This window comes from Haliotis cracherodii, unplaced genomic scaffold (genome assembly GCF_022045235.1).
Source record: "Haliotis cracherodii isolate W230 unplaced genomic scaffold, xgHalCrac1.p SCAF_22, whole genome shotgun sequence".
In the NCBI taxonomy this organism is placed as follows: domain Eukaryota; kingdom Metazoa; phylum Mollusca; class Gastropoda; order Lepetellida; family Haliotidae; genus Haliotis; species Haliotis cracherodii.
Genome location: NW_027266278.1, coordinates 6,717,998 through 6,742,433, shown reverse-complemented (window position 1 = coordinate 6,742,433; position 24,436 = coordinate 6,717,998). Strand labels below are relative to the sequence as shown.

At 40.7% G+C, this 24,436-nt stretch overlaps 1 protein-coding gene across 1 annotated transcript in view; it reads left to right on the top strand.

The window, feature by feature from the left end:
* Positions 1-24,436, top strand: part of LOC139471507 (uncharacterized) — a 151,280-nt gene that overhangs the window by 101,553 nt on the left and 25,291 nt on the right. Inside the window, exons 88-112 of the mRNA XM_071253864.1 lie at positions 28-211; positions 708-831; positions 1,347-1,441; positions 1,900-2,085; positions 2,715-2,895; positions 3,048-3,217; positions 3,937-4,064; positions 4,223-4,466; positions 5,659-5,830; positions 6,590-6,833; positions 7,925-8,042; positions 8,644-8,816; positions 15,139-15,298; positions 15,686-15,883; positions 16,049-16,291; positions 18,032-18,191; positions 19,055-19,290; positions 19,655-19,785; positions 20,256-20,409; positions 20,601-20,822; positions 22,546-22,639; positions 22,862-22,982; positions 23,175-23,320; positions 23,494-23,627; positions 23,953-24,228. Coding sequence (XP_071109965.1) covers positions 28-211; positions 708-831; positions 1,347-1,441; positions 1,900-2,085; positions 2,715-2,895; positions 3,048-3,217; positions 3,937-4,064; positions 4,223-4,466; positions 5,659-5,830; positions 6,590-6,833; positions 7,925-8,042; positions 8,644-8,816; positions 15,139-15,298; positions 15,686-15,883; positions 16,049-16,291; positions 18,032-18,191; positions 19,055-19,290; positions 19,655-19,785; positions 20,256-20,409; positions 20,601-20,822; positions 22,546-22,639; positions 22,862-22,982; positions 23,175-23,320; positions 23,494-23,627; positions 23,953-24,228 — 4,294 coding nt within the window. The remainder of the gene's footprint in view (positions 1-27; positions 212-707; positions 832-1,346; positions 1,442-1,899; positions 2,086-2,714; positions 2,896-3,047; positions 3,218-3,936; positions 4,065-4,222; positions 4,467-5,658; positions 5,831-6,589; positions 6,834-7,924; positions 8,043-8,643; positions 8,817-15,138; positions 15,299-15,685; positions 15,884-16,048; positions 16,292-18,031; positions 18,192-19,054; positions 19,291-19,654; positions 19,786-20,255; positions 20,410-20,600; positions 20,823-22,545; positions 22,640-22,861; positions 22,983-23,174; positions 23,321-23,493; positions 23,628-23,952; positions 24,229-24,436) is intronic.

The window sequence follows — 24,436 nt, the reverse complement described above, 5'->3', positions numbered from 1 at the left end:
GTAACCAAATCATGTTGTTCCTTGTAGTCTGATCGGTATGCTCACTTTGAGAGGCTTGGAGTTGGTCTTGCCCACGAGTTCATCTACAAGGATCTGTCTCTACGCCACGGCGTCATGTACTACTTCAACATCCACCTCATCAACGACCTTCAGTTCGAGTCCATCCTCCATAGCAAGGGTGTTGTGGTGGATGTCACACCTCCCGAGCCGGGTAGGATGTTACCTTGACTTTGATCTGTTGTAAGGTGTACGTTGTATGTCCTTGATCTGTAAGAATTGACCACAGAGTTTTCAGGTGAAAAAATACTTGTGTTTTGGACGGGTGCTATCGGTGGCCAGGATACGCGCTCATTTTCGCGAACACCTGGTATAATCACTGTTTGCTAGTGATTCATTAACACAATTTTATGTTATTGTGTCACTGGCCTGTCAATAGAGGCCCAAACTATCAAAAACGTGATAAATGTCAATCACCTTAGGTCACCTTGTTTGAACATGTGATATGAGCGACAAATTGTTGAATGAGTCATGTTTTCCTTATGGTTATTACTTTGGAAAATACATTGCTCACTGAATACAAAGATGTTCTTGCTCTACGTTCAGGAATGTTGTGTACTTCTTGGTGACTTGAAAGAATAACGTTAACACCTGAATCAGATTTTGTGATGCGTTTTCACAAAAACCGATCGATACCACTTGTGTTTCAGGTCCACTGGCTAATGTGAGTCTGGATGTCCTGGAGGTGACCTCGTGTGGGAGCGTGGTTCCAGATGACAGACCGGACTGGGAAATCAGGTGTCGAGGTGTTAACAGTCAGATAAAGAACCACAGGTGAGAGACAGTATTTTTCATAACGGTACCATGTTCACGACAGGGGTTATTGGTCAGAATTTGTGAAAACAAAAGTAAACATATGTTTCTATTCTTGTGATGTGAATTAAACAATTATGTTAACCTTGTATTCATCCACGTATACGTCTTATATACAAAATATCTTCTGAAGCACTTAACTTAAAACAATCAGGGGAAACTGGAACAAGGCATATAACCTTATGCACATGCCTATCAACATCTCCTGGTGCTTCTGAAGCACATAACTTAAAACAATCAGTGGAAACTGGTACAAGGCATATAACCTTATGCACGTGCCTATCAACATATGGTGTAGTGACAGGTTCAAGGTTACTTTTAGAACCTATTTCAGTTTTCTTTTCCTGGAAGAATATGTAAAGATCACAGATTTCTCAGATCACGGAGCCACCTGTGTACGTTGGTCATGTGATCATGAAGTTGAGTTCTTACCTTGGACGTGAAATTACTTCTAAATGTTATCGTTGTATTTTCAGGATAATTCATGACGGCCACGGGTCAAAAACCGTTTTCAACGGAGACACACCCCTCACCGATCTCTTGTACACCAGAGCAAACAGATTCGTATCAGGTCGGTGAAATATTATAGTTTTTAAAAGGAATTTCAACTGTGTTAAATTTATTTCAGCAATACGGCAAAAAACTATTTTGTTGACATACCTTAACATGTCCAGAAAATACTACTTATATCCATGTATCGTTATGTTCTTAGTTCATTATCCATATGTATTTTCTTTTTAAAAAGGGGTGTATTTGTTTTGAGGCCAGATTTATTTGAATAAATTTGGTATTCACTATATATAATTTCATATATAATTTCTCATTTTTTATTAACTAGGCAAATTTCAGTCTTCTGAAATATATATTAACACTTCTGTGGCTTCTTTGACTGGGTTATTCCAAACTGAGTTGGAATAGTTTTTGTTTTTTGCATTTTGTTTTAGTGGCGTATACCATTTCATTTAAACAATATATATATCATTCTGAAAGCATCACGTCTTATGATATGACTATGTGTCCCTGTTTCAGCTAACTGGGACGGCATCATGGACAAAGAGACTGGCATCCTTGGCTACTCCTGGACCGTGGGGAGACAAATCTGTGAGGAGCTGATCCACCCTCATCATGACCCTCACAGACACCTGTTTGACGAATCAGCGTGGACAAACACTGGCCTCCTTTCCCCCATACCAGCTCCTCACGACCCCCTCCCAGGTAAAATTGAAGTGTAATGCTTTTAAAAATATAACAGCGCAATGACCTAAATAATAATTTAGGGTTGGCCTCTCACAAGAGGTGAAATGGGGTTTTGCGTCGCGTTATTGCACATATACAGCAACGTGCATGCACGTGTGTGCATGGCTGCTTATACTAGTCCAGACTGATGCCGATTAATAGTGCTAGCCCACTGAGATACCATGCCGCAGTTTAACATGAATACCCCAGACACAGTATACTGACTCCGAGCCGACCAGTCCTTGTTTTAGCCCCTTAATGTCGAGTGTCAGGCAGGGTAACAACAAGTACCATCTTTAGACGTCTTTTGGTATGACGAGGCCAGGGATCGAACCCCGGACCTTCAGCTTTCCGGGCGGACGCTCTACCACTAGACCACTAGACAACTTTACAAAATAGATGGATGTATATACCAATATGAGTTGGGTAGTTAATGAGCCCTAAAAAATCACTTAAAAGACGAGTTGATTGTGTGGCGTAGCTCGATGGTGATGTTCAATGCTCTTATCGCCCTTTAAATTCAATAATATTGAACTCACTCAGTTACAGTGTTGATATTCATCTGATCATTAGGGATTGCTTCAGAGATGATTATGGTTTTGTTTCAGATGGGAAATACTACATCACACTCCGTGCCTTGAACAAGGTTAACTATGGAGGTCCACTGGTGACAACAATCTGCCACACCACGCCCGTTGGAATAGACAACTCGCCACCACTCCTACATGAAATCTATAACATCTCTTACAATGAAGAGAGCTTTTTCATCAATGCACAGTATAATGCCAGGTAATAGGTTTTTGTGTTTCAAATGCTGTCTTGCTTTAAAAAAAAAGTAATAATAAATATAAATAATAAAACCCATTGATATTTGAACAATAACAATACCGTCCTTTAAATATTTAGTGATAAGTTTTACACTTTAGTTCATTCATTCAAAGTGACCCAGATTCAGACATCAGAGAAGTGGACTTGTGTCTGGGACAGACCACACGTGACTGTCATCACATGGACTGGCAGAGATCCTCGCACAGTGATGGCGACATCACCCGTCAGTTCCAGATCCCAGGTGGAGCTCCTGTCTGGATTAAAGTCAGGGTAATCAACAACGGTGAGTCATATCTAAGGTCTTTTAACGGTGATGGAGACGTCCCCGCATGTTCCAGATCCCGAGTGAAAGTCCTGTCTGGATTAAAGTCAGGGTCATCAACAATGTTGAGTTGTAATAACAGGTTCCTACACAGAGATGACGATATCACTCGCCAGATCATGAGCCCAGGTGTAACTCATGTCTTGATTAAAGCCAAAGTCATTAAACATGGTTGAGACCCTATATTGTGATGATATCAAAGAACTCAAAGAATTGATCATTATAAAATATTGCTGTTATAAAATATTGTTACGTTGATCTCTTTATTAAAAAAAAATGACATTCATCCAGGTATTTCAATGGAAACGGCACCGTCCGTTATAACGAAGTTTCATTGTGGAATAAAATCATTATCACGTTGTATACAGATGATATGCCGTTAGTGAGGTAAGTTAAAGTTTCTTTTGCACAACTGTCAGCATGTCGATGTATAGTCTCCAACAGGAATTTGTTTGTTTATTGTTTAACTCCGCTGTCAGCGATATCTCCTCCGACATACGGCCCAGGGGTTCATGCAATATATCAGGTCATCGGATCTGACTATACCCGATCCTTTTATTCCAAGGACAGGTTGCTGAAGATCAATTTTTTATCATGGTGTTAAAAAAGGCTTCAAACAACCACAAACGTTTTGTAAATATCACATTATAAACAAATCCGTTATTAATTGTGTGTTTAAGTTGATTTGATGAAAGTGGGCGTGTCCGACCATCCGATCACAGTCGACACATCACCCCCTGAACCAGGCATTGTTTATGATGGACCCGTCTACAGGCTTGACCTCAACTTTACCAAGGATGCTGACAAGGTAGATCTTTACTTCACAAGAACGTTCTTTGTGAATAGTTGATAGCTAGTTATTAATATTCCGTTATACTTAAAATACATCCTATAAAGTTGCAGAAAATGCATTAAGCCCAAAACCTTTTTTCCCTTTTATAATGAGTTCTGATCTTTTAATTCCAGATTTGTGCAAACTGGTTTGGGTTTTATGATCCCGAGTCTGGTATTTCCCACTACGAGTTGTCGGTTCTTGATGACACAAACACAACGATCTCCGAACCGGTCAGTCTTGACCACAAGACACACGAGACCTGTGTCCAGCTTGACTCTGACCAGATGCTCCGTCATGGCAAGGCCTACAGCTTCTATATCACCGCATTCAACGCTGGCCACAAACAGCTGAACGTATCGGCAATGTCAGATGGAGGTAATGTAATGTCAGATGGAGGTAATGCAATGTCAGATGGATGTTATGAAATGTCAGTTGGAGGTAATGCAATGTCAGATGGATGCAATGCAATCTCAGATGGAGGTAATGTAATGTCAGATGGGGGTAATTCAATGTCAGATGGATGCGGTGCAATGTCAGATGGAGGTAATGTAATGTCAGATGGAGGTAATGCAATATCAGATGGGGTTAATGCAATGTCAGATGGGGGTAATGCAATGTCAGATGGGGGTAATGCAATGTCAGATGGAGGTAATGCAATGTCAGATGGATGCAATGCAATGTCAGATGGATGCAATGCAATGTTAGATTGAGGTAATGTAATGTCAGATGGAGGTAATGCAATGTCAGATGGAGGTAATTCAATGTCAGATGGATGCAATGCAATCTCAGATGGATGCAATGCAATGTCAGATGGAGGTAGTATAATGTCAGATGGAGGTAATGCAATGTCAGATGGAGGTAATGCAATGTCAGATTGAGGTAATGTAATGTCAGATTGAGGTAATGCAATGTCAGATGGAGGTAATGTAATGTCATTTGGAGGTAATGCAATGTCAGATGGATGTTATGCAATGTCAGTTGGATGCAATGCAATGTCAGATGGAGATAATACCATGTCAGATGGAGGCAGTACAATGTCAAATGGAGGTAATGCAATGTCTGCTAGAGGTAATATAATGTCAGATTGAGGTTATACAATGTCTGCTGGAGGTAATACTTGTCAGATTGAGGTAACTAAACTAAATAAATATACAGATACATCAACACTATTTGATCATAATGTATGACACATTTCTTCTCGTACATATATTGTTGAATTGACATTCTACAAACTTGTGGATATATTTGTGGATAAAGTCTATCTACAAGCAATGTTGAGTAGCAGCTGTAATTGAGATAATCGGATACATGGACAGATTGTAAAGTTTTCTTTTATCCCAAAGACAATGAGCACCGTATTCTGACTCATCTATGACCTTGAATCTTGGACTACAACCACAACCACTCCCCATCCCCATCCACTTCACCTCCCACCCCCATCCCCATGCTCACCACTCGCCATCTCCACCCCGCCCTCATCACTCGCCACCCCACGCCCTCATACCCCAACCCCATGCCCATCAAACCAACACACTGTGATTTAACTGGAATACTGTCACTATTCCAGTGATCGTGGACCTGACTCCCCCGTTGCCGGGTGAAGTTGTTGACGGTATACGGGACGGCTTTGCCGACGTTGAGTTCAGTACCCACGTTGCCACAGTAGGAACCCAGTGGAGGAACCACAGTGACCCCGAGTCAGGCATCAGAGAATATGCAGTACAGATACTCAGAGCAAAGTAAGTGGGAGGGAAATCACTGAAGAACTAGAGTAACCCCGAGTCAGACATCAGAGTGTGGGAAGTATATCACTGAGGAAACATGTGATATATGATACTACACTCAATCATGTTCTTATGAAATGCCATTATAAATGTGTATGATGTTAATGCTGAATAATATATTCGTAATTGTGGCACTATTGTAAAATGAAATGAATTCATATATGCAGTGTATGCGTAAGTGAAGAAAATATTTAGTATTAATTTTATGAAACAATATCTTTCGGAACATTGTTATAATGTTATGCTTACATAGTCTTCAGCGGGATATTTGGGGAACGTCTATTAATATATGACCACAAAGTCATTCCTTCATATCTATGAGTCGATAATCTGGACGAGGTAACTTGAAAAGAGACCGAAGGATTGCTGGAACACAATGTACATGTATTCAACTCTTGGAATATCCCACCACAGTATGATACTCAGATACAGCGATTATGTTGTGGCATCTCTCTGCTGTGTTTAAACGTTCCCTACCGACTTCTTTGAGAGGCATTTAGAAGTTGGAATACTAAGTAAGGATAAGATATATCGCTGAACAACTTCTATATTACAATGAGGAGCGACATTTCAGCGTTTAACATTTGCTTGAATACGGTGTTAGAACCTACACTGTAACGTTGCTCCTAATTGTAATAAAGAAGTTGTTAAGCCATATATCTTATCCTTAATTATTTCCCTACATTCACCACACTGTACGTTTATCTATTCCAGAGGGTTGTCTCCCGACTTTGAGGTTGTAAAGGACTGGAAGACTCTTGGCAAAGACGTCAGCCAGATCGAGTGGCACAGCTTCCACCTGAACCATCAGGACATTGTCAAGACGAAGCTGAAAACCATCAACAACGCCCTGGGGACTGTAGAACAGACCACAGATGGGTTTGTAGTGGATCTCACTCCGCCCAGGATGGTGTTCCTAGGTGATGGACGTGAACAGAACAAAGATGCGGAGTTCCAGGTGAGGCTGTGGCGTGAAATTGAAAAATAAAACATCATGGACTATGCAAACCATTTACAGCCACAATAACTAGGCGTTATATATGTAGCTACCTTTCATTATGGTCTGGCTTTATGATTGACATGAACAAAACAAATATTCGGTGATCCAAATAGGTAATATGCAACCCTAATCACAGTGCATGCATTGGATGTCATATATGGTCTCCACTATTATTGAACTGGTAACCACATAGTCTCACATTTTGTTTTGTATGTTCGCCACATTATAAGTATATTGTGATTATCATAAATTGTTTTGTCTTCGATATTCGTCACATGACTGGTTTAGGATCGGTGATATTTGCAGTCTACTTTTCCAGCATCAAAGCAAATTTTAGTGATGTACATTGGCCTTGTTAGTATGTGTATCCCCTACCTCAGCTCTCCTCAGCAAGAACGTCATCCCAAACGTTAACATGAGTTTATCCAGTAACAAGAAGTTTACATCATCCATTAAAAATAGTTCTTGTGTACATATCTGCTAGCATCATATTTGTTCTGAAAAGTAAATGAATTATGCTTTATCAGGATACGATAACAATAAAAAAAACGTGAAGAATGAGAAGAAAACAAATTGACATAAAAAATATCGCTGTCATGACATCTAATTGAAAAAGAATAAAAGAGACTTTTATTTGGATAACTAGCTGTAACTAATAACTGTTATATAAGGGGGAAGAGGTTTTACAGTTGACAACTGTAGAAATGTTTAACAATGTCTTGTTAGTTTAAGTATATTTGATATGGGAGTCTTCTTAAATCGCAAGGGGACATGTTTTCCAGGCTGTACTTGTTACTGACACCTCGACATATATACATTTTCGCGAAACCCAGTGGCATTCCTACGTTTATGTTCGTGTCTAGAATTTTCATTTAATTTATTTGAACACAGATATGAACAAACGTTTTGTCATTTTGTAAACTCTTGTTATCTGCCTGTGATTTGCACAGCCACTTGGCATAGTGCTGCTTATGAAGGGCTTAAATATTGCTCTAAACTGAACCCACTCATTTTTAATTAACTACACATATTTCATGATCTACTTGCAGATATCTGGCACTACTGTTGAAGCTAACTTTCAGTTTAAAGATGACGAATCTGGGTTGGACCATTTCAAATACCAGGTGTATGAGCTTTACCATGGGTCAAAACATCAGATCTACCCCGGTTAGTAATCTTGTTTTATAACTGTATACAATCTCTTTTAAGGAATAACTTCAATAGACGAACAAAGAGTGGCACTTGGTCAGAATACTTATATCAATTCATAATGATGTCTCCAAGACCAATATGTAAGTTCTTGATTCTGCTGGAACAATTCTCAAGTATTGATATCACGGTACGAGATTTTAATGCTGGAAACATCCCATGTGACACATAAGCATGTGTATGGTGTTGACGAGCATACTATCTGGTATTCTAACATACGACCAGCGAATCTTGGCGCAGCTAAGGAAAGCACATTCCAACGAGGAACTTATATTACCCATGCCTTCTTTCTTAATGTTCAAGTTGCAGTAATGCCGACGTGACTTTAAGATACACCTCTTTCACTCGTTTTGTAACGCGAAATCATGATTCATATTACAGAATCATATAACACTCCACTTTTGATTTTGAGAATATGTTTATATCTTTCCGTTTTACACAAAATTGAATCCCGTGATTTGTCAAGTGTATACCTAAATAGATATGATTATCGCTGTCAAACGTGGTGTAGTAAACATGTTTGGAAGCATCTTGAACTATATATTTCCTCCTGAAACAGGCCCAGAAAGTTGGGAGATCACCAGCGACCCAAGCAGCACCAGTCTCAGTAAGTCTGGCTTGAGTCTCCGACCGGGCGCTCAGTACAGTGTGAGAGTCGGGGCCGTCAACAGAGCCGGGGCCGTCGCCATCTACGACACAAACGGTGTACTTGTTGATAATACACCGCCTAAGGTAAGAAATAGAACCCACGTACGGAAGTGCAGTATCTTAAGTATGTAGACGTTTTCTCGGACAGTACCAATACTTAGTACTTGTCCTATTTAAATGGTCTCCACCTAATATAAAAGATGAAGGTAATCAAGTCCCACGCATGGATAGCAAACGTTTAAATGACCCCTAGGCTACACAATCATCCCTTTTAAATGGGTCTGTGAGTATTGTTTTACACAGCTTTCAGCAGCATTTCAGTAAAATGACGCCAGGGTCACATTGCAACCATGAGTTCAATGGAACTTAGGTCTTAATAATAATTATATTGTCACTAGCCGTCAGTCATTATTGATACAGACCATCTACAAATGGTATCAATATAGTTAATATATCAATGTACGTATATTTTTATAAAGTGTTACAGTATCCGACGTAAAAACCTATTTCAGTAAAGAGGTGGCGTATATTATTATGTTTTTTTTATGATTTTATCATACTAAACTCTCTCAAAAAAGAAACGCAACCCCTTTATTTTCAAGATGTTTATCTCAATATTCAAGTTATTATAACACATTTATTATTGAAGACAACAACATGAAATTTGGCATGGTGGCAGTACAGTTATGCAAGTTTAAGTCCAGGCTTCGACAGTTCTCTCACTAAGATTGACTTGACGCAAGGGGGCGTCTTTCTCAGTACCTCGTATGAGCGCCACGAGCTGCGATCACAGCATTGCACCTCCTTGGAACAGAACGGATTAGACGCCGGATTCTTTCCTGAGGGATTGCTCTCCACTCCTCCTGCAGTGCAACGGCTAGTGCATCCAACGTCTCGGGCGGCGGTGTACGTGCACGTACTCGTCGATCCAGATAATCCCAAAGATGTTCGATTGGGTTGATGTCTGGTGATCGGGAGGGCCATGGTAACACGTTGACTTTCGAATTCTGGAGAAAATTCACTATTGCATGAACAATGTGCGGCTGGGCGTTGTCGTGTTGATAGAGCTCCCTCTGTTGGTCGATAATCGGCAGAAGATGAGGCTGTAAAACGTCATTGATATAGCGCTGGGCTGTCAAATTGCCACAAATGATCACCAAGTCTGATCTTTGGTTGTAAGACATGGCTCCCCACACCATGACGCTCCCTCTACCAAATCTGTCGACCTGCCGAACACATTTGGGGGCAAAACGTTAGTTTTCTCTTCTATAGACATGCTGTCTTCCGTCACGGCGTTGTAAGCGAAAACGTGATTCGTCACTAAACCAGACGCGCCTCCAGTTTCTGAGGGTCCATATCCGAACGTTGGTGCACCACCTGAGTCGTTGTCGTCGATGTTCGTGGCGTAAAACAGGACCAATAAGTGGTCTTCTTGCACGTAGACCGGCCTCTCGTAGACGGTTCCTAATTGTTTGTGCGGACACTCTTCTCAAACCTGGCACCTGTGTTGCAGTGACGGTAGGTGTGGCTAGCCGATTACGTAGGTGGGTGACCCGGATGAATCGATCCTGAGGTGGTGTGGCCTACCACTTCTGGGGCAATCTTCAGTTGCATGACACTGGGTGTATTGGCTCCAAAGTAGGGAATCGTTGTTTTATGAATATTGAGGTGCCAGGCAACGTTTCCAAAGCTTTGTCCGGCCTCAATACGACAAATTGCGATATTTCGATCTGCAGCACTCAACCGTGGCATATTCCACCTTGTCTTTCGGTGAAAATGATAGAGTGAATTGCTAATCAACACGTGCTTTTATAAACCCATACTTCTACTGCTCTTTCCATGAATTGCACGTGCATGAGGCTTTTGGCATGGGCCACGTGAACATTTTGCTCACTATGATAAAAGTAACAATAAAATGCCCTTGTGCACGAAAATTAATGTGTCTGGGCGCTTACGTTAATAAACAGTGTACGTGGTATCCGTGCATATCAGAAAAACTGTATTTACAATCAACATTTTTCTTTTTGGGTCTTTCTAACATTTTCAGACTGGGGTTGCGTTTCTTTTTTGAGAGAGTGTATATTGTTTTGCAACTGTCTATCATCGCAGTATGCATGGTTATACAGGCCTGATATGTTATCCATTATATTCTCTCACAGATGTGAGTGTGTGAACTAGATTAAACATCGCTTTACACCAAACACCTGATCCAGTGACTATGAAGGAACGCAACTCTCAGCAGTGTGGCCAAGGAATTGTAACATTCATAACTTATATTTAAGTGCAAGAGTTGGCTAACTTATTTTAAGACAGCTGATCACAAATGCGATAGTTCTCCGCATATTTCAAACAAAGGTGTTAGTTTGTTGAAAGTATTTGCATTTTAACGTAAGAGTTATGTTTTAAACAGTTGGCAATATATCAGCTTTATCACCCGGTCTGACTAACTAGTAGACGATATGACGTACCGCGCCATCAGGCATTATGACATCACGTGATCTTCTTCATCAGTTGGCTCTGACGACAAACATTGAGATACTGGGTACTTTTTCTAACCTCGGTCCCAATGGGGCTTGTGTTTGGAAAATAACATATTTGATTCTAAAAGATTCTGATCTATCCTCAAACGTGTAAATAAGAAGCATGCATCTGGAAATAATGTTAACACCAATGATTGGTACCTTCACTTTAGAATTTTTTTGTTATGCTCCATCATTGAAGATCAGTTTGACGCAGAACCTACAGTACCAGATAGATCCGCTCGATATGATACAAACAAAAATGTTACCGAGGATAGTCTTGATTCTCCAACAACGAGGGGTGAGATTTTTAACAGCATATATGATTCCTAATTGTAACAAGGCAGCTGGTAGAGATGATACTATTCCTGAATTCTTTAAACATTCTTCAGATTTACTACTTCAATACTTGGAATTAATATTTAATTTGATATTAGAAAATGGGCATTTTCCAAATTAAGGTTGATTGGTATTATCGTCCCAATACATAAACAAGGTTATATAAATAACGTGAATAATTACAGAGGTATAACCCTTTTAAGCATATCCAGTAAGATATTAACATCTATCATTAACAAGAGGTTAGTGTTCTGAGGTAATACTATGGATTAAATAAGTGAAGCCAAAGCTGGATTTAGAGAAGGATATACAACTATTGATAATATGTTTATACTACAAACAATCGTACAAAAGTATCTAAGTACAAAAGGTGGAAAGTTCTATGCTCTATTCGTTGACTTTGCAAAGGCATTTGTCTCTGTACAACGAAATAAGTTATGGTCACTTCTGTATTCCCATGGTCCGAGTTGTAAAATGAGCAAACTGCTATGTAATATTTAAGAAAATGTAAAAATGTGAGTCAGAAATAACGGAGAATTGACGGATATGTTTGATAGTGAACTTGGAGTGAGACAATGCTGCATACTTAGTCCTTTTTTGTTCCCATTTTTTATTAATGAATTAGGAACACTAATTCAAGATAAGTATACAAATGGAATTCAACTACATTCTGACATTATGCAATTACGCAATTATTTGCGGACGATATTATAATATTCTCAAGAAATACTGGCGGCTTACAGACACAAATTGACATTGGAATAATACTGTGATGAATGGAAATTAAATGTAAACAAAGATAAAAATGGTGGGAATCTTGCTAAAAAGGAAACATGGCTCTACAAAGGGGGACGCCTAGAAACTACCTCTTTCTACAAATACATGTATTTAGGTGTATATTTTACAAATCATCTTACATCGTCCATGCATACAAATCAAGCATCGATGAAAGCTCAAACGGTATTTATTGGTGTCAAAACAAATCTATACTTTTGGAATTATTACTTAGATATTTTTTTATTTGAAGATAAGTTTGATGATACTATATGGAGCAGATATCTGGGGACTCAGTAGGCTTGAAAAAAGAGACAAAGTACATTTATATGCCTGCATGAAATTCCTTTGTGTTAAGGTTAATACATCAAATGTTTTGGTAAATAGTGATTGTGGCAGATTTCAAATGTATATATATACTGAACCAAATGAAAAACTTCACATTCCTAAAACTTTAACATTTTGACCAGTTATCATTGTGGGCCCTTATTGTGTATTTAAACAGTTATGGCAACGTATTATCTTCAGATAACACCCGTTTTTGTGCAGGTGAATCGATCAAAATCATGTGCACAGCACTATAGTGGCAAAAGTGTTTTTTCACGTGCAACTGGTCACGTGGCCATAATACCGCACTTGTTTTCAGTCATACATGTTAGCAGTCATTAACAAAAAAAGAAAAACACAAGAAAACAAAAGTCTTTACGGCCATTTGTCATGCCACGCCTTTCAAATGTGCAACGTGAACGTGCCATCGGCATGTTGCAGACGGAAACGTCCGTAGCTGAAGTCGCAAGGACGATGGGTTGTAGTCGACGGACGGTTTATGATTTACAGACGCGTCTACAGCAAACGGGTACCACTGCTGATCGCCCTCCGCCAGGTCGACCACGTGTGACGTCACATGCAGAGGATCGTCAGATTGTCTTACGTCACCTCCGTAACCGATTTTTGACGGTACATCAACCAGAAATGAACTGTTTAGGGGTAGACTGAGTGCGCAAACTGTTCGAAACCGTCTGAGAACTGCTCACCTTCAAGCACGACGGCCATACTGCGGGCCGATTCTGACTCAATTACGCAGACATCAACGTCAATTGTGGGCACAGCGACACTTACGATGGACTCAGAGGAATTGGAATCAAGTCGTCTTCAGTGATGAATCCCGATTTAATCTTCGATTTGCTGATGGTAGGGCGAGGGTGTGGATGCGCCGTCATGAACGTTACGCCCTGTGTTGTGTACAGGAAGTTGACAGATTTTGAGGCGGAAGTGTCATGGTGTGGGGTGCTTTCTGTGGCAATGCACGTTCCAGGCTTCTTGTCATTCGTGGCAACCTCAACGTTGCTGCTTACAGCGACCAGGTACTGGTACCAGAACTTCTGCCTTTTATGGCAGGACATGGACCCGGTTTGATCTTCCAACACGACAATGCCAGACCCCACACAGCAATTTTGACAAGGAATTTCCTTCAGAATGCGGGAGTCAACGTCATGGACTGGCCGTCAAGGTCTCCCGACCTCAATCCCATCGAACATGTCTGGGATGCTCTTAGCAGAAGTCTGCGCACTCTCCAGAACCAACCACAGAATTTGCAAGATCTTGCAGCAACAATGGCGTCGTCTTCCCAATCATATGTTCACAAGCATCACAAGGTCCATGCGGAGGCGTTGTGTGGCAGTTGTCAATGCACATGGTGGCCATACAAGCTACTGAACTTGTGTGCCATCAGATTCTCGTGCTTGGGACGTATGATTTAAACTGTTGATGTTATTACCGAATAGCGTAGGTGCTTGGAACAAATTATGGTTACCACCGTTAATTAAAATCCTTCTTTGGACATTAATAATTAAAAATTACCTTCTCTGATACGTCTGTCCATTGTATATCATATATGGGATTACTTTTTAAAATGTGAAGTTTTTAATTTGACTCAGTATATATATACTAGTATATAAAGATTATGAGATATTTGTTAAGCGTACTGAATGTGCTATCAAATAGGTTCCGAAAAGTTATGATATGATGGTAGTCTCTGATGAACATGGAAAACAAAATTGGGTAACAGACTTGCTATTATCCGTTGGTTATGGCTATGTATGGTGTGAACAAAATATACAATGTCATTCTTATTTCATTAGATATTGACACAAAGACCAACAGATATATATTTACAAAATTGGTCTCAACCTGTATCTGAATCAAACAAATGTATTTATTACAAAATGGTAAAACAGGATTTATATCCAGAACAGTATTTGTCTTGTTTAAATGTAAAACAAATCCGGGTTTCCTTAGCAAGATTTCGATGTTGTTCACATGATCTATTTATTGAAACTTGGCGTTACACGGGTATTAAAAGAGAAGAACGCATTTCTCATGATCAATAGTGCGCCCTGAATGACATTAAAGATGAATATTCTTTTTATGTGCCCATGTTATGCAACATTGAGGACTAAGTATGTACCTGAATATTACTATGTCAATCCCAACTTCTTTAAATTCACATAACTGTTAAATTCGAAGTTTTTACTTTTACAAAATTTATCTATGTACATTTATCATGTAATGAGACGCAGGACAAATATTATGTTATAGACTCTACTTCTCTGAATGTGCTTATTATAAACGTACTATAGGCCTGTGGCCTCCTCAGTACGGAAAAAGACATCGAATGTATTCAGAGGTAACCGACGGGGGTTTAGATAATACTTCAATTTATTACTATATTATTTAGCATTTCATAGGAGTTTCACCAACCTCATTCGTTGCAGATGAAATGGGTGTACGTTGGCATTTTCTCTGACAATGTAGAAGAGTTTATAGACGGCTACGTTATCCAGTCCGACCCTAGCGGTATCAAGGCCACCTGGTTTGCCATGGACAGTGAGAGTGGCATCAAGTCGTACATGGTGGCCATTGGAACCACTCAAGGTTTGTATTCCCCAAATATGAGGAACACAATGCTGTCCTAACTATAACCATTTTGTTCTGGAATTATGTCAGAACCAAAGTCTTATATTCTTAAAGAAACTATGTGATGTGATTGATATAAACTGCTCGCAGAGTAAAAGGTCGGTGGTTCGATCGGGTCGCTTCATACCAAAATATGTTTAGAGATGGTACTGGTGGTTTCCCTGATCTAAGGGGATAAAACGAGAACTGGTTGAGACAGTATACAGTATACTGTGTCTGAGTGGAGTATCCACATTAAAACTCTAGCGTTGTTTCTCGGTAGGCTAGGACTATAAAATCAGCGTAGTACAAGCACATACACGTGCGCGCAATCTAGTCGGTTGTATATTCTGAACTATTTTTCAGGGGGTACTGATATCCTAAACTGGAAGGACTTTGGTTCTGACAGAGACAAATACATGGACGAGTTGACCTTGAATGTGACCGACCTTGACACGATGACCCCAGTTTACTATGTGTCTGTGAGGGCGAGCAACGGAGCCGATCAGACCAGTGACGTCATCACATCAAACCCCATCCGGGTCGTTGACCAGGACAAGGCAGGTATGCATCTTGATTTGTGTACATTTGTCATCAGCTTCGTCGTTGTCGTCATCATTATCGTTAACGTCATCGTCGCCACTATCAATTTAGTGATAAAATAAAACGTATATATGATATCTTTGCATTTTCTTATACATTAACACTGAAGTAAATCTCTATCCCAAGGTATTGTCATCGATGGCGCCGACTTGACCGAGAGAGACAACTTCACGGGCATCGGTAGCGACATGGACTACCAGAAAGACACGGGTGTTGTGACGGTACAGTTTGCCGGGTTTGAGAGCCATGAGCACGGTCTGACATACTATGACTGGGCGGTGGGCACGACACCTGGTGGCGAAGAGGTGCAACCGTTCATCATGGCGGGTCTCATACATGAAGAATCAGAGACCGATGTTCCTGGAAACGGTAGGTTGAACATATTTGCAGACACGCAAAGGTTTTGAATAATTTATTCTTATCCTCCGAATAGAATCCAAACATTGTACACATGCATTCTTTTTTACAGACGTCGTTCGATGCCTTACAATACCCTACATTACGCTTTACCATCAACATGACAAGAGCTGAAAAAACATGCTTGCACATCCTTGCATGTTTGGACAATACACGTGCTACAGAACTAATGAATTTATATTTACTGAACAGCATTGAAAATGCACCAGCATAAAATCTTGAAATATTACAAAAACAACTTGAGCAATGACCGATTTTGATTAGAACAGACATAGACGGATTATTAAGAAAGACGACAAAGGAAACAGGAATACCACACAGTAATTACAATTACGTCATCAGTGTAAGGAAGACACATAGGGTTAAAATGAAAAGTCAATATCTGGTATGTCCGCCATTGACAGCAACACAGGCCATGCAACGTCTTCTCATTGATCGAATAAGTCTGCGAATAGTGTTCTGGGGCATTCCACTCTTGACGTAGTGTATCTTCAAGTTCTCTCAGGTTCTGTACTTGCGGACGACGTGAGAGACGTTGACCCAGGTAATCCCATTGATGTTCAGTTGGCAATAGATCGGGTGACCGGGCACATTATATTTCGCTATGTACTGTGTTGAACATGTGCTGTGTGCGCTCTTGCATTATCTTGCTGGAAGGTGTGCATATCCTGGTGCTGATGAAAGAGTGGGATGACGTGATTTGCCAATATGTTCTTCCTGTAGTAAAGGGCATTAACTCTTCCACGACAAACATGGAGCTCTGTTCAATGGTTATGACTGATGCCGCCCCACACCATGACACTCCCTCCCCCACATCGATCTGTCTGTACAACGCAGTCATTGTGGTAACGTTCTCCACGTCGACGCCACACTCGCAGTCGACCGTCATCATTCCGTAAATAAAAACGGGACTCATCAGAGAACAGCACACCATGCCACTGGCCCGATCTCCAATGACGATGCCTTTGGGCCCAACGCAGACGTTCATTTCGATGTCGATCAGTGAGTGTGGGTCCAACATATGGACGTCGAGCACGTAGCCCTGCTGAGCGGAGACGTCGACGTGCCGCGTCAGCACTGATCAATTCCGTCGGCCTTGAACGGTTGCTGCAGTCCTTGTAGCCGGAAGTGTACGATCAAGAAGATGCCGACGAACAATATGGCGATCCTGACGTGGTGTAGTTACACGACGTTGACCCGGACGTGGTCGATCTCTGGTGGTTCTTGTCTGCTGGTATCTGCTCAGTAGCCTGAGGACTGTTGAATGATGGCATTGAAACCGTTGTGCAACGACTCTACTTGATGTAGCAACTTGAAGCATGCCCAAGGGACGTTAACGTTCCTCTGCTGTTACTCTTGGCATTTCTTGTGTCAGTCCCTTTTACGTCTGCAGCAACAAGTGATGTGGCTTTTAAAAATCTGTCTTTTATAGCCCTATTCTGCATGCTTCCCGTGAAACAAAACACGTTTTCCATGATGTGCACGCAATTTGTTGCGTTTTGGCGATTTCGCTCACAAAAAAATTAGGAATGGGTTTTGACGAGCTGTTCTTCTTCATGCTTCGTCCAGAACGTCGTATATAACTCATTCACTTATACATTTTCATATGACTTTAGCCCGGATAAAAATACATCCATTTTCATGGTGGTGCGTTTTCAATGCTGTTCAGTATATATAACAACATATTTTCAGGTATCGCAAGCATGGGATTTGGCCAGGCTGTCCTCCCGCTGTCATCCGGCACGACATACTACACCACAGTCCGCGGCATCACCAACGCAGGCAACATCCTGGAATCTTCGTCAGATGGATTTACTGTTGATATTACGGCTCCTAAAATTCACATCGAAAGGTAGACACATATACAAATCATTATTCGGACTTTTCCCTTGTGGATTGCCAACACCGTGTCCAAATACGTTAAGAGTCAACAGATGGCAGTTCCAAAATAACTATGTCATTAAGTATGATATTGCTATTTAGTTAAGTAGCGATGCATACTCACCGTATATGCCATTTTCAAAGTGTGCTTGATTGAAATCAAGAAGAAAAAGAAGTTTAATCAATACTCTGCTGCCTGACCGAATGTAATCAGCAGGCTTGTTTATTATCGAAGACAAAACAACTAGATACACAGGTAGCCAAAACATCACATATCGTTACCAAAGCATTGTTGAAGAACTGTGGATTATCTAATCATTGTGAACTATGGTAATGAGAACAAGCAGAGAAATCTGACCCAGCAAAAACAGGTACCTCAGCAAAACATGGTTCATTTTTCACTCGTAACCACATTTTAAGGCTCTGAGAACAACCATAGCAGACTGACCACAACAACGTCTAGTTAACTACTCATTGTTCTTGTTTGACTAGCAGCGATGATTCTGAGAAAAAGAGAGCAGACTTACCCAAACAGTTTACAACTACAAGGTACCATGCACAACTAACTAAACATTGATCTTGTTTCCCTCACAGGTATGGTTCTGGGAACAACTAGTGCAACCTGGTCTCAAACGCTGTGTACTGTCAACTAAAGATTGTTCATGTTTCCCTCGCAGTATTGGTTCTGAGAACAACCACAAAGATTTCCTTCAAACGCTGTGCACGTCAACTGTCCGTGTGTCCCTTGCCGATGGTTCTGCAAACAATTAGATCAACCAGTCTCAAACTCTATGTACCACAACTAACTAAGCTTGGTTCTTGTTTCCCCCGCAGCTATGGCTCTGAGAACAACCAGAGCAGACTGACCCCCACCACAACACTGTACCAGTCTGAGGTGGACTCCATCTCCTCCTCCTGGAGGGCTGCAGACAGTGAGAGTCCAGTCAAGAAGATGTACTACTCTGTGGGGACCTACCCCCACGGGGAGGATGTCCAGCCCCGGACTGAGGTGGAGATCCTGCTGACCGGCGAGGGGGCTCTACCCACTGGCATCAAACCCACAACTGATGGTAAGAACTGGCAGTGATGAGGAATAAAGTAATGAATTAAATATGAACATCTTGCGCTTGGTAATATTACATGAACAAATTATAAGATGGGTCAAGACTGTTAATCTATTTTGCTAGTAGGCGTTAAACGTACTGATCGATCCTGCTAATGCAGTAAGAATTATTGGTGGCGTTTCCATACCAATACAAGATAAACTGCAAACTATGAAATAATCCTGACACCAATAGTCTTCTTGATCGAACTTTTATGCAGAAAACCGATCTTGTTTCTGTCAAATGTTGTGTTTTATTTTGTATTTGTTCAGTGCAAAACTGGCATGAATTTGGTATTCATTCAAATAGTTGTATCAAATATATGTTTCAGGAAAACCAAACATTCTGACTCTGACAGCCGAAAATGAACTGGGGCTGTCTGCCAGCATTATCTCCCCTTATCTTGTGGTGGACACCTCATCACCAACAGAGGGGGTGTTGACATGTCCAAGCTTCATTCAGGTATTACCTAAGTCAATCTGGAAATCCTGGTCAGACTTCTGTTCTTCATGCTTGTCCTGAAAACCGACTTATATAGGGATCAAGTGGTCAAGCTCAGTGACTTGGCAGACTGTTTCAGGCAACAGTTTGCTTTGTCCAGACTCGATTATTTACAGGCACCCATTGTATAGTCAGAATAGTGCCGAGTGCACCTGTAAACTCTCACTCCTTGACATCAATCGTCAGTGCTCTGCAAATCACAAATTTTCAATATTCGACACCAGAAGGTGTTTCATTCCAAAACATGGACCTGATTTACAGCCTTAGGATAAAACGTGTTATTGTAGTAATTATACATTATGTATTATGCATTACTAGTCACCATGATGAGATAATGTTCAGCTGTTTCCATTTAATGGTCCGATAGTGTGTTCCGGTTAGATTTGAGGAAGAAATTGTTTAAAATATTTACATTGTTTCTGTAAATACAGCCGAGATCTGCAGTGGAGTGCACATGGACAGGGTTCTACGATGCCGAGAGTCAGGTTGTAGAGTTTGAGTTTGCTGTAGGCTCCCATGAGGGGCTGGAGGACGTCATAGCACCTGTCAAACTGCCGGGACATGCTGCCAAATATCTAGTCTCAGGTAGAGAACGTATAACTGTATCGATGTGTAAAACTCACTGGGTGTTTCAAACCTCTTCGGGTTACAACCATAATTAAACAATTGTGTTTAACATTCTAGATTTATGTTGGACACAATGTAAAACGGCATTGTAATAAAAATAAAAATAAATACAACGGCTTGTAATAAATTTGCAACGTTTTCATACTTAGGCTTAGCTGATAAGGTGACACATGGTCAGAGTTACTACGCCAAGGTCAAGGCCATCAACAAAGTGGGAATGACGTCATCTAGCATCTCCAACGCCATCAATGTGGACACCACACCCCCATCGCCGGGCACTGTGGTGGAGTTGAAGTCTGTCTACATCATCAACGTCACCGACGAGGTCATCACCGAGAAACTCAACACCTACAAGTGTGACACACAGGAAGGTGGGCTCCACCATTATGTCACTTATATATTTCTACATAGATATACATTGTAGCATGACGGCCCATCATGTATGTGATTATTTTACTGGTACTGAGTAACTGTGGACATGGATCAGAAAGCAAAGATTGGGTTCCATTGACCAGTTTATCTTTGAGAAGTTACTTGGATCTATGATTGGTTGGTTGGTTTGTTGTTTAACGCCGCACTCAGCACTATTCCAGCCATATGACGGCGGTCTGTAAATAATTGAGTCTAGACCAGACACTACAGTGATTAATATCATGAGCATCCATCCACGCAATTCGGATCGATGACATGCATCAACCAAGTCAGCGAGCCTGACTACCCGGTCCCGTTAGTCGCAGGGTCGCCTTTTATGGCAAACATTGGTTGCTGAAGACCTATCCTACCCTGGATCTTAACGGGTCTGGATCTATGTAAATACTTATTTTTTTCTGGAATAGTATCATACAAGTGAAATGTCCTAAGTAAATATTTACTATTCACCGTTTCACGATCTGTTGTCTTCTGTTATGTGTTACATTACTACCTCCTACACTATGTGTTACATTGCTACATCCTACACTGAGTGTTACATTACTACATCCTTTACTGTGTGTTATGTAACTACACCCTACACTATGTGTTACATTACTACATCCTACACTATGTGTTACATTACTACATCCTACACTGTTACATTACTACATCCTTCAAAATGTGTTACATAACTACATCCTGTACTATGTGTTATGTTACTACCTCCTACACTATGTGTTACATTACTACATCCTACACTGTGTTACATTACTACATACTGTACTATGTGTTACATTACTACATCCTTCACTATGTGTTACATTGCTACATCCTTCACTATGTGTTACATTACTCCATCTTACACTATGTGTTACATTACTACATCCTACACTATGTGTTACATTACTACATCCTACACTATGTGCTACATTACTACATCCTACACTATGTGCTACATTACTACATCCTGTACTATGTGTTATGTTACTACCTCCTACACTATGTGTTACATTACTACATCCTACACTATGTGCTACATTACTACATCCTACACTATGTGTTACATTACTCCATCTTACACTATGTGTTACATTACTACATCCTACACTGAGTGTTCCATTACTACATCCTTTACTGTGTGTTATGTTACTACACCCTACACTATGTGTTACATTACTACATCCTACACTATGTGTTACATTACTACATCCTACACTGTTACATTACTACATCCTTCACAATGTGTTACATAACTACATCCTGTACTATGTGTTATGTTACTACCTCCTACACTATGTGTTACATTACTACATACTGTACTATGCGTAACATTACTACATCCTTCACTATGTGTTACATTACTACATCCTACACTATGTGCAACATTACTACATCCTACATTATGTGTTACATTACTCCATCTTACACTTTGTGTTACATCACTACATCCTACACTATGTGTTACATTACTCCATCTTACACAATATGTTACATTACTACATCCTTCACTGTGTGTAACATTACAACATCCTACACTGTGAAACATTACTACATCCTACACTATGTGTTACATTACTCCATCTTACACAATATGTTACATTACTACATCCTACACTGTGAAACATTACTACCGTGTACACTATCTGTTACATTACTACATCCTTCACAAATGTATGTCCACAGACTGCCTGGCTATAGACGCGGTGTGCCAGGAGTCTCTGTCCACTGTCAACGTGGCCTGGCAGACCTTCACTGATGACGAGACGGAGATTGTCAAGTACGTCATGATGACAGTCATTAAATATGTTCTGAAACCGCAGTATTTTAGTAATGTAGGAAGAAAGCATAAAGTAACCTGATAGCCACTTTGCACAGATACATATAGATCTAAGCACTCGATGATAAGACCATATCAAAGTACAGGAGTAGCATCTTCTCTTCAATTTTACGTATAAAGAGCTTTGTTGTGCTTCTCATCTCGACGTTTTGGCTTCTCCAGATACGAGATAGCTGTTGGCACTTCACCTGGAGGGGGACAGCTAAGGGGGTTCTTTGAGACTGATGACGTCAGAAAGAGATACCTGTCAGTCACGGGCCTGATACTGAAGGGAGTGAGACAGGTGAAATAACTCTTGACTCTTGACTCTTGACAAAAGGGATATCCCTGAGTTGTATATGTAGTTTGTGTCATGTCTACAAGATCGGTAATATGTTATTCTGGCCATCACTTTCATAATAAGCATCACAGGGGAAGCTAAGTTTGGATTTACTAGGAACACACAACGCATCCAATGATGAATTTCAAATTACAGATATTTGTGACAGTAAAAGCTACCAATGGAGCTGGCCTCAGCACAATATCCACATCTAACGGTATCTACATGTCCTACCTCAGTCAGGGCTTGGAGCCGCTCACTCATGTTGGAATCTGGGATGGCGACAGTCACGATGGAGACCTGTGAGTATTGTGTGTGAACACAGCTTCAGGAATATCTGTCTCAAAGCATGATACCAACAACTCAGACCCACAAGATACACTGAGAAAACGCCCAGTGTCAGGTAATATATCATCATCTTCATATGCGAAGATGATTCAGTATCTAATTTGTAGTTGACCTTGTTTCTCCACAGTGACTTCCAGACAAGTCTGTCCAGAATGGGGGCCAAGTGGGACGTGTCAGGTGACCCGTGTCCAGTGGTCAAGTATGAGTGGGCAATACAAAGGGCTGACGGTCTGAGGGTCCAGGAGTACTTCATTACAGAAGGTGGGCGTTGTGACAGCAGCTGACACTGATCACATGTCTTAATACTGGAGGCTTTTTCAGGACCTTGTAGCCAATGATTGGACTGAAAACAATTTGTTTTCATTGCTGAACTCAGTTAAAAAACAAAATCAGTTATGTTCTCCATTTGTGAACTTTTCTGTTGACGAAACTGATAAGGAGCTTATACCTTTCTGATGTTTGTGATGTTTTTAGCTTGGGACATAGGAGATACACAAAACTAATATATATTTAACTGGTTCAGCAGCAGTTTGCTGTGTCTAGGTTGTTTGTTGTGGTGGATCTAATGAATTGCTCTGAATTCCAGGAAGGATTCATGGCATCAACGACCAGCTGAGCATGGAGAACATGGAACGCTACTACCAGTACCTACGGGTGACCAACGCCATGGACTACACCTACACCATCAGGTCGAACGGCATCACCATCGAGGATGACCCCCTGGTGCCTGGACAGGTCAATGATGGAGATGTCGTGGGATTTGACCTCGAGTTCCTCCGAACTAAAAGTAAAGTCAGCGCCAACTGGGATAAGTTTGGTAGCGATGGCATCACTGACGACGTGTCAACTGGAATAAAAGCTGGTTAGATAATGTTTGTGCAATATTAATTTCCATACCTCCATACAAATGTTGAGATTAGGATAGTCTTCCCGTCACTCTTCTAGGAACTCAAGAAGAAAATATAAAAAGAATTAAAGAACAATTAGATTATTAAAAAAAGCTGTATGCTCAAAGGTTCAAATGTATTCGCTAGTGTTTTCGAAATAAAGGGCGTTTTCACCTTTTCGTC